Below are 13,137 nucleotides of genomic sequence, written 5' to 3' on the forward strand. Positions count from 1 at the left end.
CACACCTTTTTTTCGGTTTAATTTTTGAATCCTGAAACCGCTCCATTAGCGGCGCTAAGGTGGAGCTTGGATCTTGAGGGTCCATAGCTAAAACCCCCAAAAATGTTAGCCTACAGTGGGCTATATATATGTACAGTACACGTTGTGTATTATTATGTTACAGCATGCACTTGCGCACGTGGAAAAATCCGGCTTGATATCAATAGAGAAAATGAATTCTAATACATTCTAATAAATTCATGACTGATACCAAATGAAAATATAAACTTGAAAGACCATATAAACATTAAAATTATAAGAATTCAAGTACAATTGCCAGAGATCTGGCCAAATGAAATCTCAACTGTTCTGTTTGAATGCACAAAATATGCTGATATAGAATTATTATGAGTGACCCCTTGGGCCAGGGGGGGGGGGGGGGTTCGGGGGGGGTCCCTTTGGGGGGGGGGTGTAGGAGTGGGGGGGTTTAGGAATGTGGATTACAGTAAAATTGTAATGACAAATTCCAAGATGAACTCTGCAGCCGCACTGAGGCGCTCCAAGCCGTCAGATATTCCCCGAATGTTGGTACCTGGATTGCCTTTCAATAAAACCATATTTGATGGGCATATGTATCACCTACCTGTTACTGATTTGAGAGAATTTACATTATTGTAATCAGTTCATTATTTCCTGTGTAAACCATGAATAAAACTGAAGTGTGTCATTTGGAGCGAATGGAATGGACTTCAAACGGCCCCGCCTCTGGTCCCGCCTCCGCTCCCCCCCGCCTCCCTGCGAGGTTTCGAGTAGCAGTTTCAGAGTTTCAACACTTATGGCATGCCTCTGCCGCCGCTGCTGCTGTGTGTGCGTGCGCGCGCGCGTGTGTGTGTGTTCAGAGATTTGAGGAGAATGTGCTGCTGTGTGTGTGACGCTAAATCACAGTTTCAAAATAAAGTTTAACCATTGATTTTTTTTTTCAGTCTTTCAACAATAAAGTTGCTAGTTTCAAAAACGATTCCCATTTAAAAGGTTTCTAACATGGAAAACAAAATAATACCCAAGGAGAACAGTGCCAAAATGCATATTCTGAAAGTGTGTTTGTGACCAATTTGAAACTCTGAAAAGGTGTTGACGAAACACTGTAAAATGTGTTTGCAAGGATTTGAGAAACACTTTCAGCCTATCAACACTTTTTTCAAAGATTCAAAACCAGTTCTCAGTCTTGAAATTATTTTCAAGCCTTTTGAACCCTAAATTTTAAGTCAGGAGTTTACAAGGTTTCACACATGTAAAACAAAATAATACCCAGGGAGAACAGTGCCAAAATGCATATTCTGAAAGTGTGTTTGTGACAAATTTGAAACTCTGAAAATGTGTTGGCGAAACACTGTAAAATATTTGTTCAGAGTTTTGAAATTTTTTTTCGGCCTATCAACACTTTTTTCAGAGATTCAACACTTTTTTCAGAGATTCAACACTTTTTTCAGAGATTCGAAACGAGTTTTCAGTCTTGCAAAAAAGGTTTTCAAGGTTCTGAAACCTTTATTTGAAGTTAGGAGTATTGGCAGTGATCCGATTCCATATAATTGAGCTGTTCAAGATTATGGTTGTAGTGATTATTAAAGGTACAATAACTAAAAACAAACATACAAGCACATTCTTGTCAAAGGGAAGCTCCACACACAAATGTTCAAAACATAAATGTGCATTATGTGCTTTTGATTTGTGAGAAGTTGGATCAAGGTTGGTCCAAGTTGCTCGGTCCGTGGTGATGTGAAAAGGACATTTATTGTGTGCTGGCTGTTTTCTCAATTTCATGATACTGTTGAGCCGTGCACCTTGAGACTTGCGTTTAATCTGTTGTGAGTTGTTGTGAGTGTTGCAGGCATTTTGTTTTGTAGAACTTTCTCTTGGTCCAAGTTTGCAACAAGGACCCCACCTCTCTCTCACACACAATATTGATCCAGATTGGTAGATTAGTAAGGAAAATATTTAATTCAATAGTGTACTGATGACTAAAATATTATGCTACATTTAAAAGCAGCTGCTTCTAGTTCCTAAGACAGTCACTGCAACATCATGTTCATCGATACATTTTAAAATGTCCTTGTTATCACCTTTGTCTACACCGCAGACCTTACAGTATAAGAATACATTTTTATCAAGTCCTTTCAGCTCCTTCATTTGCTCACATCACTTTTATTTGTGAATATTTACAATTTCTAACCCCGTCATAACTTAATCCCTCTTTACAAAAGTTAAATCTACAGCAGCATTACGTACATGTACAGTTACCCTATCCTCTATCATAAGAAAGCTCCATATTATAATAATCAAAAACAATACAGTAACGTTACTAGACACATTGCCAAAACGTTTCATTTCAATCAACATTTCTTCATTTTACCATCTTCAGATGGATGTCTTCATCTATTCCAGTATAATGGTTAAACAGTAAAAAAAAAAAAATAGTTAAGAAAAACCTTCATCCCTTCACCCTTCATCAATAATCATCTAATCATATACAGTATAATACACTTGGGGCAAAAAGCTTCCATCTGTTGATTTTTGCAGTGAGCAATACATTCAGACATGTAATTCTTCATATCAGTATATCAGTAGTGTAACATCATTTGTAACTGAAGTGTATTGATCTTTGTGATATTCACTGTGATATTCACTATTTTCTGTCCACGCCCTGTAACATGTGTTCCCATAAAACAGGTTCTTGGACCGAGTTCCAAATGACAACAGTGACAAAAAGTGTGCGTGTATGGATGAACAACTGATAAACCAGTGTTACAGTGTAGTGGGTGCCAAAACAGTAACATAAATATTAGTACACGTTATAATAGGGGTTCATTATTTACTGCAGCATGTAAAAAAAAAAAAAAAAAAGGAAAAAGAAAAAAAAAAGAACCAAAAGAGAATATTGTTTGGAGAAATCTGTCATTATAAATAAAAGACAACTTGCCGAATGGTTAAAATTGATGGTGACAGTAATAAAGGTTTAAAGGGTTGACCTCACCATCAAAAGGTAGTCTGCTATTGCCTTCCAACCATGTGAAAGTAACGACATATAACGAGCAAACCTAAAACTCTATTCTGATTGGGCAGGTTTTCAGTCTTCTGTAAGCCAATAAATATAGGCCTAGAAAAGAGTGAAAAGAAAGGAACATACAAACATTGTAAAGGCTATGTTTGCATTAGCCTACATATCGTTGCTAAAATATCGGGCAGAAACCTCTTATCTCCATATTTTAACTTTTTCGTTTTTCGTTAATTTAATGCCCTACTTCGTCACACAAAAGTAGCAAAAATAACCGCCGCGATGCGACACATTTTGAGCTTGTAGATCAGCTATTTTCTAATTTGAATCCTGAAAAGTTGCTGTCGGTTTCCACCTGACAGCAACGATATCTAATTTGGTGTTCCTCATACATATAAAAGTATATTTAAGTCATACTGAAGTACGCTACTTCCATGTTCACAGCCACCTACTTTACTGGGGGACCAATGCATTGTCATGTATTGCATTGACTACTTCCTTTTCAGTGTTTGACATGGAGGCAGTGTGTTGCTATTAATTGAAATGTTGCTTCTATACATTTTTCTTATAGTGCTGCCATACCCCACAGCCAGTATGAGCATTGGGCACACGTGGTGCAGAGGATGTACCTCAGCACACACAGTACACAGTTTGCCTTTCATATAATACCAAAATGTGTCTACAGATTTGTGTGCATTCTCTGTCCTTTTATATGTGAGGCCTCAGTTTGTTTTGATGATGTACATCGTCTTTACAGAGAGAGTGAGAGCTCACAGTCCTAATACTTTGTATGAGTTTCCTTGCATCAGTAGACAAACAAGAATGACAGGAGTTGGCGAAACATGCTTTCACCAACACCATTCCTTTTCAGACATGCAGCTTATGGGTAGCCTAGTTCTTATTCATTTTAAATTATCTTACAGCATTGGTTTGAGTGGTCAAATGCAAGCATTAAATAGCTTGCCATCTCTATGAACACCCATTTGAATTTAACTACTTTTTTCACTGGGATCTGAAAAGTACAAATCACAGAATTGAGAAGCAGAAATCTTTACTTGATCATAAATGGCTCCTTTTTCTCACCTCAATAAATAAGTAAACTCCAGATCTAAAAGAAAAGCTACTAAAGAGTATTGGAACATGGCAGGAGTGGTATATAAATCTACGACTTTAGACAGCCTAGATTTACGGGTTCCGGAAGGCTCCCTGGGCAGCAGCGGAGGCAGCGCTAGTTGCAGCTGACTGAAAGGCTCCGTTCGTTAGGACACCCGTGCTGAACTCTTGCTGGGCCTTGGTGAAGCTGGCTCCAGTCCTCCGGTATTTAGAGTGGACCTGGATTAAAGAGGAATTGGGAGTGTTGACCAAAATTGCCAACGATTCACAGGACAGCCTTTTACGTTTATTGTAAAAGGCAATTTATAATACAATTACACAGAATTCACACCATCAGCTGTATTTCACTGCAGCACTTTGAGAAAGCGGCGAGGTTCAATGCACTGTCAATGGAGATGCAGAGCCAGCAAAAAGCTAATCGTCAAAGTTTAAAAAACTTTACCCCTGCCGCTGTGTGGTGAGACAGAGCGCCAGCCAAGCTGTTCTCTGAATTGGGCATGGACTAGGCTTATACACTTGACGCCACAGAAACAAACTACTGTATGGAAGTAGCAAATATTCATAATGTTTATTTTAAACTAGCAGTTGTAGGTGTGAAATTAATCAAGAATGAGAAACTACAGGGCTATTTCTTACATAAAATGTATAAATCGTTTACAAACAAGCATTGATTGTTTGTACTTCTCCTCTCTGCTTGTGAGCTCTGCAAATAGCTTTGATCCGCTCGAAGCAGTGGAGCTTTCGGAGAAGCACAAGTCGCTTAATAATTATGAGACTGTCAATCATACCTCGGCTCACCCATTTTATTGTATTTTGTGAATGTCTCAGGTGTGAATTTAATGTAATAAGATATAAACTAGAGGTCTGCAAGGGAGCCCGAGACTACTAACAGATTAGGGGTTCGGCGTGATTTTCATGCCACTAGTTAGGGCCGCTTCTTTTCACCTAACAGTGAGGAGTTTCACGAACCCCTATTCGCCGCAAACTTTAACAAGAATCGTGTAGGGCTATGGCCTGAGACTAGGGCACAGGCATGATATGGCTCTGCATCATCCTTTCTCATCAGGGTGTTCAATTGGTTAGAATCGTTGTTCCGACACCAGTATCGGGAAAAGCTGCCGATACTGCTTAAAATGCTGGTATCGGACCGGTAAGCATGGCAGTATGGCAGAATGTTTCAGTTGATGTTGCACGACTATTTTATACTCTTACTGTTTTATTCTATTTACTTATTAGGTTACCAACTCGTAGCTGCACAATTATTAATGGAATATTGATTCATTCCTAGATCCGTGGTTCTCAAATTATTTAATTTCAAGGACCACTATAAGAGATTTTTTTTTTTACCGATATGGAATCCATTTGTACCAATATGGTCGGTATCGGGAAGGAAAAACTGGTATCGATACATCTCTACCCACCATAAAGATGTGGAGCACTGATCTAGACTGGCCAAAATGTAAAACACTCGACTGCAATGTATAGTACTAGAGGTGCGGGTCGCTACGCGTCCCTTCTGTCTAGTCGCTGGCACGAGGCTCTTGTGTAGTAGGCTGTAGACGTTTCGACACGCAAACCAAAAGCGAAAGCAACAGCAGTGTTTGTTTCGAGACACAAACCGAACGCGAAAGCAAACTGCAACATGCAAACGCTGCATTCTCTCTCTCCCCGTCTTTCTTTCTCTCCCTCCCTCTCTCTCTCTCCCTCCCGTGGCTCCGCTTAGACAGGCACAGGCGTTGTGTTGAGAGAGAGAGAGAGCATGAGGACCCGTATGAACCACACAGACACAGAAACAGCCACACATGCGCGCCATTCGCAAATGCAATATAGGATGAGAAACTTTATAATTCCTTACCATCTTCAGTAGGATCACACCCAAGACAGCATTGACAGTGAAGAAACCAGCCACTACCATCATAACTACGGCCACGGCCAGGTTTGAACGGATCATGGAAATGGCTGCAATCCATCCACTGTAAACAACACAGACGTAATCTGAATGACAATGTCACATTTCACCCTTTCCAATGTTCATTTCACATCAACATAGTATTCAACAAGCTTTTCTATGGCATTGAAGAAGCTGACTGGCACAAAGACATTTCAACTTCAATGTGGAGCACACACTCTAGCCAAATAAGCATGAAGTTTGAAAAGTTGAATGAGGGTCTGGAGGATGGAAAAGCCAACTTAATGAAATAGAGATAGAACCCGAAGAGATAGAGATGGAGAGAGAGAGAGAGAGACAAAGGTTCCACACACTTACAAAGTAGCCCCCCAGACAAAAAGCACAGCATCAAACTAGGGCGGTTGGAATCTGTCAAAGAGATGGCAAGAAAAGAGATACAGGACAGGGTGCAGACAGAGACATACAGGTATATGAATAGAGAAACCCACGAAAACCCATGTATACCCACATAAACTCAAAGCAAAATGTCCAACATTTCTTAAATAGCTAGCTACCCACTTTAACTCAGTCACATGCATTAACAAGACATTCAGGCTTTTGGCCCATTTCTGCAAGAGATACGTCTCGGTTGTCTCACTGACCTGTTGCCCCACTTGGGAATCCCCACAGTCTGGATTATGTACACTGCTACTTGGAAGAAAAAAACAAAGAAAAAGAAAAAGAAACTGAAGGAGCTGTCAGACCTGAGGAGGAAAAGAAAACAGAAAGGGATGTCACTTACACAGTATGACCATGTTTACAGTGAGAGACCTTAATTCTGTACAGAAAACAAATAAACTGCTGCTAACACGTCCTGCAATCATGAGGTGTAGAACATAATGGAGATCTTATAGTGTTGCATTCTAATAATTGTATCATGATTTGGAAAACATTAAAAAGCACCACTGTAGATTTTTTTGTGCTAATCTGGTCTACTTCTCCGTGCTTTCTGTTTCTGAAGAGCTCCCTCTCAAAAAGGTGATGAAAAAAAACTCCACAGCAAATGTAAAAATGACATTTTGATAGGGTTGGGCTCAATTCACATGAGAATTGTAATTCTCATCTTCAACTAAAACAAAAAAACTGCCTATGATATGTTCTCCATATAGTTATTACAAAAAAGACGAGTGAGGAATGCATTTAATGTTACATGAATTAAACTGCAAAAAGATCAGTATAGTGTTTCCCCTATGGAAACTATATCCCCTTAATAAATTATAGTCCCACCAGAACACATATTCACATTCATGAATATTCACACAACAACCTAAAATAGGCTGCTTGTCCCCAACCCCCATGCTGACAATGGTGAAAAGTGAAAGCAAACATACCCCTTCGGGGATAAAACTGCTAGTTATCCTTGCATTTGACAGTCAATATATTGCTTAAGCCTATGTTCATGAATCAACCCACAATACATTGTATTTTGGTTTGCTATCTATATTAGGTCCTATATTAAGTCTGATAACCTTCACACATGTGGTTCGCTTGGAAGCGGACCGAGTCCTGAATCATTGTTCGGTTGTTTGGTCTGCACCAGAGTTCAAATGCATGTTCTTAACTTTTCAAACGAAGCGCACCAATATCGTAAACGCTCCGTGGTTCAAAAATGACCAAACAGCGAAGGCGAGAGGCGGCCGTACTCCAGATTTTACTGTGTGCTACACAACCAATGCTTAACAAAGTGTGACTGACCTGAAGGCCTTATAGACAGGCCTGTACCAACAGACGAATGACACAGGGGTGAAGAGGATGAACCAGAGGATGGCCAGGCCAAAATCAACACCATATTGAGAGTCTGCAGTGAAGTAAGACAGGCAAGCCAGAACGTTCAGGAAGAGGGTGCAGCAGTGGACTGTGGAGACACAGGAAACAAATGGTTATTTGGAATATAGATTGGAAGTGTTTTTGTTTCGTTTTTTGCTAATTACAACTACCGGTACATAAGAGTATTTTTAAACTAAGAATTATCCATTTGGATAAGATCTGCTCCATCTACAGCTCAAGGGCTAAATTCAAACACACATGGTTGGCAGACAACAGCGGGGATCCCATACGACAGTGTCTAAAAACGTCTAAAAGTCTAAAGTCTAAAAGTCTAAAAACACCTTCTAATTTCTAAATCCTAAGGGTTTTCCTGAAAAACTTTACAGAAAACAGAATTGTCTATGTTCACCCAAAAAATACAAATTCGGCAGAAAATAATTTGATGGGTTGAATTCATTTTTTTGGTAAATATTATATGAAATACGTACACATCCAGAGGTAGTACATTCTCCTGCAGATCTTACGATACTCCTCAGGAATGTCCTCATCAAAGTCCTGATAGAAGCAGGGGTTCACAGGGAAGAACTTTGGTAGTGGCGGCCAGTTGTTTTCTCGGGCTGTAGCAGAAAAGGGTTTCACAAATAAATCAGCAGATTAGTCAGCCAATTCTTGTGGTTTACAAGGCCACTGACTGAATAACATCGATGTGACATAAACATTGAAGACTAGGGCAAGGCAATTAACCGAAAATATATCAAAACCGATATCTAGAACCAATAACCGACTTAATCTTGCTCATGTAGGTTAATCGAATAATCGAGAAGCAGGTATCTTTTTCTTATCAACGAATCAACACGAAAAAAATCCAGATTACTGATTAACCACTTAACCCTTTATATTGCTTTGCTGTAAAATGGTGGCGTACAAAAATAGCGAAAATTGACAATCTACAAGCTCACAATCGTATCGAGACTTAATCGTAATCAAGTCAAACGTTTGAAATAATCGGGATATTGATTTGAAGTCATATCACCCAGTCCTAATGAAGAATACATGCAATTAAGTGGAAGTTAAAAATATAAAATTTGCAGATTTTTGGAATCTCACCACCGGGTAGTCCCGGCCGTGAGGCCATGTTCTTGAGTTCCTGCTCCTTCCTCTCTAGCTCAGCAGCTTTCTTCTCCAGCTCCTCCTGTTGTTTGAGGAGGGTGAGCTGGGCGGCAGCCGCAGTTGCCTGGTGGAGAATGGCAGATAACTGGTCAGAAGAGCAACCTTGAGCCAAGATGGGGATTGATCTTCCTCAAAACAGTGACACTGCAATACCAAGTGGAGCATACTGTACACAGTATGTGCACTGTTACACACATCTAGTGCAGCTTTACAGCGGTTGAGGTCTTATCTGGGGGCAGAGAACAAGTGGTGGATCATGTGGGGTCGTGGGGGCAACAGTTCCTGCAGAGAGCTCCAGACTTCCTGTTCCCGGGCAACATTAGCCACTTCATCCTGGGCGATCCCTAGGCGCTCCAAGGCCAGCATGGAGATATAATCCCCCCACATCTAGTCCTTGGCCTGCCCAGGGACCTCCTCCCAGTGAGATCTGCCCCGAAGACCTCCCTATGGAGACGCTCAGGAGGTATCCATAATAGATGCCCGAACCACATAAGCTGGCTCCTTTCAAAGTGAAGGATAGAAGTGCTCTTGTAATACTGCCAGGGGCATTGGTTCAATGTCATTTTGACTATGTCGGCACATCCTGGTACTCCAGTACCCCCATGATCCTCAGAAATGGCTACAGACCTCAGAAAACAAATTAGTTCGACTGGTCCTTAAACTTCATCCTATTATAATAACACATCTTCTCCCTGCCCATTTTAACATTAAAATGTGTATGATTCACAAGATGACAAAAAACATGCAGTACCCACAATTTGTTTTTATATACTCGGCAGCATTTACGTGAAATGGGCTTGCATTAAGTCCATTAGTTCAATGGCTAACGTTACGTTCTCACTAAAAAACTGACTAAACAGAAGTTGGACCCGATTATAAATGTATTAAAATGTAATATGCATTCATTAGGTTTGATTATACGGAAAATCGGATATGTATTATATTCCTTATATTCCTCCACTTATGTTACAGTCACACCCATACATTACCTCTGGAGCGGACAATGAATCAATTAAGGTTTGGGGATATTTCAAGGACCATAATACAGCGTCAATGTTGGCTTAAGAGTAACTGACACTACAGGTTGAGAGGGTGTTGTGGGGCCTTGGCTTATAGAAATAAGATTTCAAATAATTTCATGTTAGCTCTCAAAATACCACTGTCAAACTGTTTATCAAAGCCATATTTATTTGCCACTAGCCAAGGTCTAGTGAATCTTTTAATACTTAATACTAAAACAATAAGGAATACTTTTGCTTCATTGTTATTTGTCCATAATTTTGCATTGTCCCACACAATGCTAGCAAATAAAAACATATCACAATATTAATTTAGCCTGAATGACAAAAATACAATGTTTCAATGATTCATTTTCTACATAAAGTGTTTGACCCACTGCAAAGGTATTGTGAGCGCTGTGTTGACCAACATGTATAAACTCACACCTCACATTTTCATCATACATATTTGTGTGTGTATGAGACTCACTTGCACCATGCTAGGCTCCATAGACGCCTGTAATACAGCCGGTTGAGAGATAGGGATTGTAGTGTCGCTGTGGAGTCCCTGAGGACATATTTCATACAAGTCACATTATAATACAAATATTTGTTATGCAACATGTATTGTGAAGTGGTAAGCAATGCTGTATCAAATCATCAAAAATTTGAAAGCGGTAAAGTGTGGCAGCTCACCATTTCACCTGCGGAAAAAGGGTTGAATTCTCCCACGTTTTCAATCCCTTTGGTGGCTTGTGTGACTGAGGCATCCTGAAAATGGAACACAAGCACACTTAATTCAGTATTATTCAGTATTGAGGTTGGGGCGGCCTTTCCCTTCAACCCTTTACTTGGTTAAAGAGCCCAACAAGCAATGTCCAAGAGGTGTCCATGTACTTTATTTAGTAAGACATGAGAACATCAGTACATGGAAGTACAAATTCACAATACAAGGTCTACTAAACTGGAAGGCTCATAAAGCCCTATAAGCTTGTTTAAAATGAGATCCCCACGCACACAAATCATGACGACATGTAAGAGACAGACAGATATACACACCACTATACAGAACGTCATACTATCAGCTTACAGGTTACTGGTATAGAAAGTAAAACATATGTACAAAGGAATTAAAAAAATACAAGTTCGGGGAGGGGGTGTGACAGAAGGAGACAAGCTGGAAACAGGTTAGTGTGCCTTTGTTTTAGCACTTTTATGGCTCAGGGCAGGGTGGTTTAATAACTTGTTTTCCAGCAAACAAAGACTACTCTTCCTAAGGCAAAATGTTAAAATAAAGTATGCATTGTGCAGCTGCACCCTTTCTGCAGCCCAACAGCCATTTGTTCAGAAGGCATTATTTTGCAACACAAAAGGCATTATCACCCATCTAGGTCGCAACAGAGCTGTTGGTTATACAGTATGGTGTTTTGTTAGATTGTTAGATGTAAATAAACAAACATGGCTATCATATGTTTGGCCCTTGCTTTTCGTGACTTCGTTGGTCCTGGGAGGGGTGGGTGGGTTTGTTTATTATTTTCTTTTTTGAGCCTTTGTGTCGTTTTTAAGTTGTGTATGTATTTGTATCTTGTTTTTGTTTCGTTGTTATTCATGATTAGTGTACTGGCATAATTGTATTGCTGATATGATAAATAAAAATTAATAACAAACAAAAAAACAAGGCTATCATATCTGCCATTTAGCAACATTATTATAGAGCAAGTCATGTATGAGGTGCATACAAGTTGTTCATTCATTAAACATACAAACAGTAAACATTTGGTGATTATATTATGAACTTCCAGTCCCCATGGGGCCTACAGCTATACCTGAGCAGGTACGTCTTCCACAAAGTCAACGTGTCATTCTATTGGGTCTAAAAGAAATATAATTGGATGGATATACCTGTCCATCACTATCACCACAGCGTCGATTACAGGAAATGCTAAGGCCAAACCCAGCAACCAACCTAACAGGTTTTGGTTGCAGAATAGGCTATCTTTTACAGCGTTTTTTTTCTCTCTTTTTTTTTTACTACATCGAAAACAATGCTTTCAATAGAAGCGTACAACGACGAACTCACCTGAAACGGGTTGACATCAACAGGATCTACGAAGGGGTTGCTGTCATATTCAGACATTTTGCAGATAGTGGAGGTTTAATTGAGATAAACAAATCCTGAGTCCTGTGTGTTGATCTTGCCTCCCCTCGCGTCGCTGCCTGGCTGCTGATACTGTGGTGCTGTGTGACCATAGATATTAGAAACCTAGATACCTCATTGGCCTCTGCAGTTCATTGGGGCGACTTGTATCGCAATACACACGGCTCTTCCGCCCTGCACGGCTGCACCTGCCACTCAAAGTGACTACTGGCCAATCACAGCGCTCACAGCGCGTTGACTACTGGCCAATCACAGTGCGTCTTTTCCGGGACTTGTCAGTGCAATGGTTCTCAACCAGTGGTCCGGGAACCACCAGTGGTCCTTGAGGGGGTTCCAGGTGGTACCCAGCTAAATGATGGAGAGTTGATAACCAAATGGACCCTTATATAGATCTTTAAATCTTGAGTATAACATTTCACACTGTCAAGAAGAGTCAAATTGTTAACCATCTACATTACTTACTAAACAAGTACACACTTAGAGAACGTAAATAATTGTTATTTTGACAACATCTAATCGAATGATAACATTCTAAGTTTTGGGTGTGAGAGGCTAAAGCTTATCAAACGGTGGTCCGTGACTCAAATGCTGAATAAATAATGGACCTTGATATGAAAAAGGACCATGTCTCTTATTTGAATTTCACAAATAGAGTGTGGAGTTTGCCAAGTTCCAACTAACTAGATGCTGCGCACAGCTGCTGCCTCTTAAAGGGTTAAAAGCTGGGTTACAAAATGACCCGCCCCCACCTGCCTCTGATTGGCCTACCGAACTTCCGCGTCTGTGACGCACACGGCAGCCCTGCGGGAGCAGGAAGCGCGCCCGAGATACAGACGCTTCAGAGCCCAATGAGGCGTCTACCTTTATATGTCTATGTGTGTGACAACCACCAAGACTGGAATAGCAAGACTGACACTCACCGGCGTCTCCGGTTTACTTCGCGTATCTGCGT

General features: G+C 40.3%; 1 protein-coding gene across 1 annotated transcript; it reads right to left on the minus strand.

The window, feature by feature from the left end:
- Positions 1-2,161: 2,161 nt before the first annotated feature.
- LOC308085126 (secretory carrier-associated membrane protein 2-like) lies at positions 2,162-12,282 on the minus strand. Its single transcript, XM_080428210.1, has 9 exons — positions 12,108-12,282; positions 10,724-10,798; positions 10,518-10,595; positions 8,967-9,093; positions 8,348-8,476; positions 7,788-7,947; positions 6,695-6,796; positions 6,000-6,117; positions 2,162-4,363 (listed from the first exon to the last, which is right to left on the minus strand). Exons 1-9 carry the CDS (start codon positions 12,162-12,164, stop codon positions 4,217-4,219), a joined length of 993 nt encoding a protein of 330 aa, XP_080284336.1. The 5' UTR covers positions 12,165-12,282; the 3' UTR covers positions 2,162-4,216.
- Between the last annotated feature and the right edge of the window lie 855 nt (positions 12,283-13,137).

This window comes from Gymnoscopelus braueri (genome assembly GCF_963280865.1).
Source record: "Gymnoscopelus braueri genome assembly, chromosome: 1".
NCBI lineage: Eukaryota > Metazoa > Chordata > Actinopteri > Myctophiformes > Myctophidae > Gymnoscopelus > Gymnoscopelus braueri.

What these genes read in the sequence shown, in the direction of transcription:
- LOC308085126 (XM_080428210.1), bottom strand. Translation starts at nt 12,164, where the DNA reads ATGTCTGAATATGACAGCAACCCCTTCGTAGATCCTGTTGATGTCAAC. An exon ending in CTTTTTCCGCAGGTGAAATG is followed by an intron (nt 10,596 to 10,723) that starts GTGAGCTGCCAC and finishes ATATGTCCTCAG; the next exon opens with GGACTCCACAGCGACACTAC. An exon ending in ATTCCCAAGTGGGGCAACAG is followed by an intron (nt 6,118 to 6,694) that starts GTCAGTGAGACA and finishes TGTTGTTTACAG; the next exon opens with TGGATGGATTGCAGCCATTT.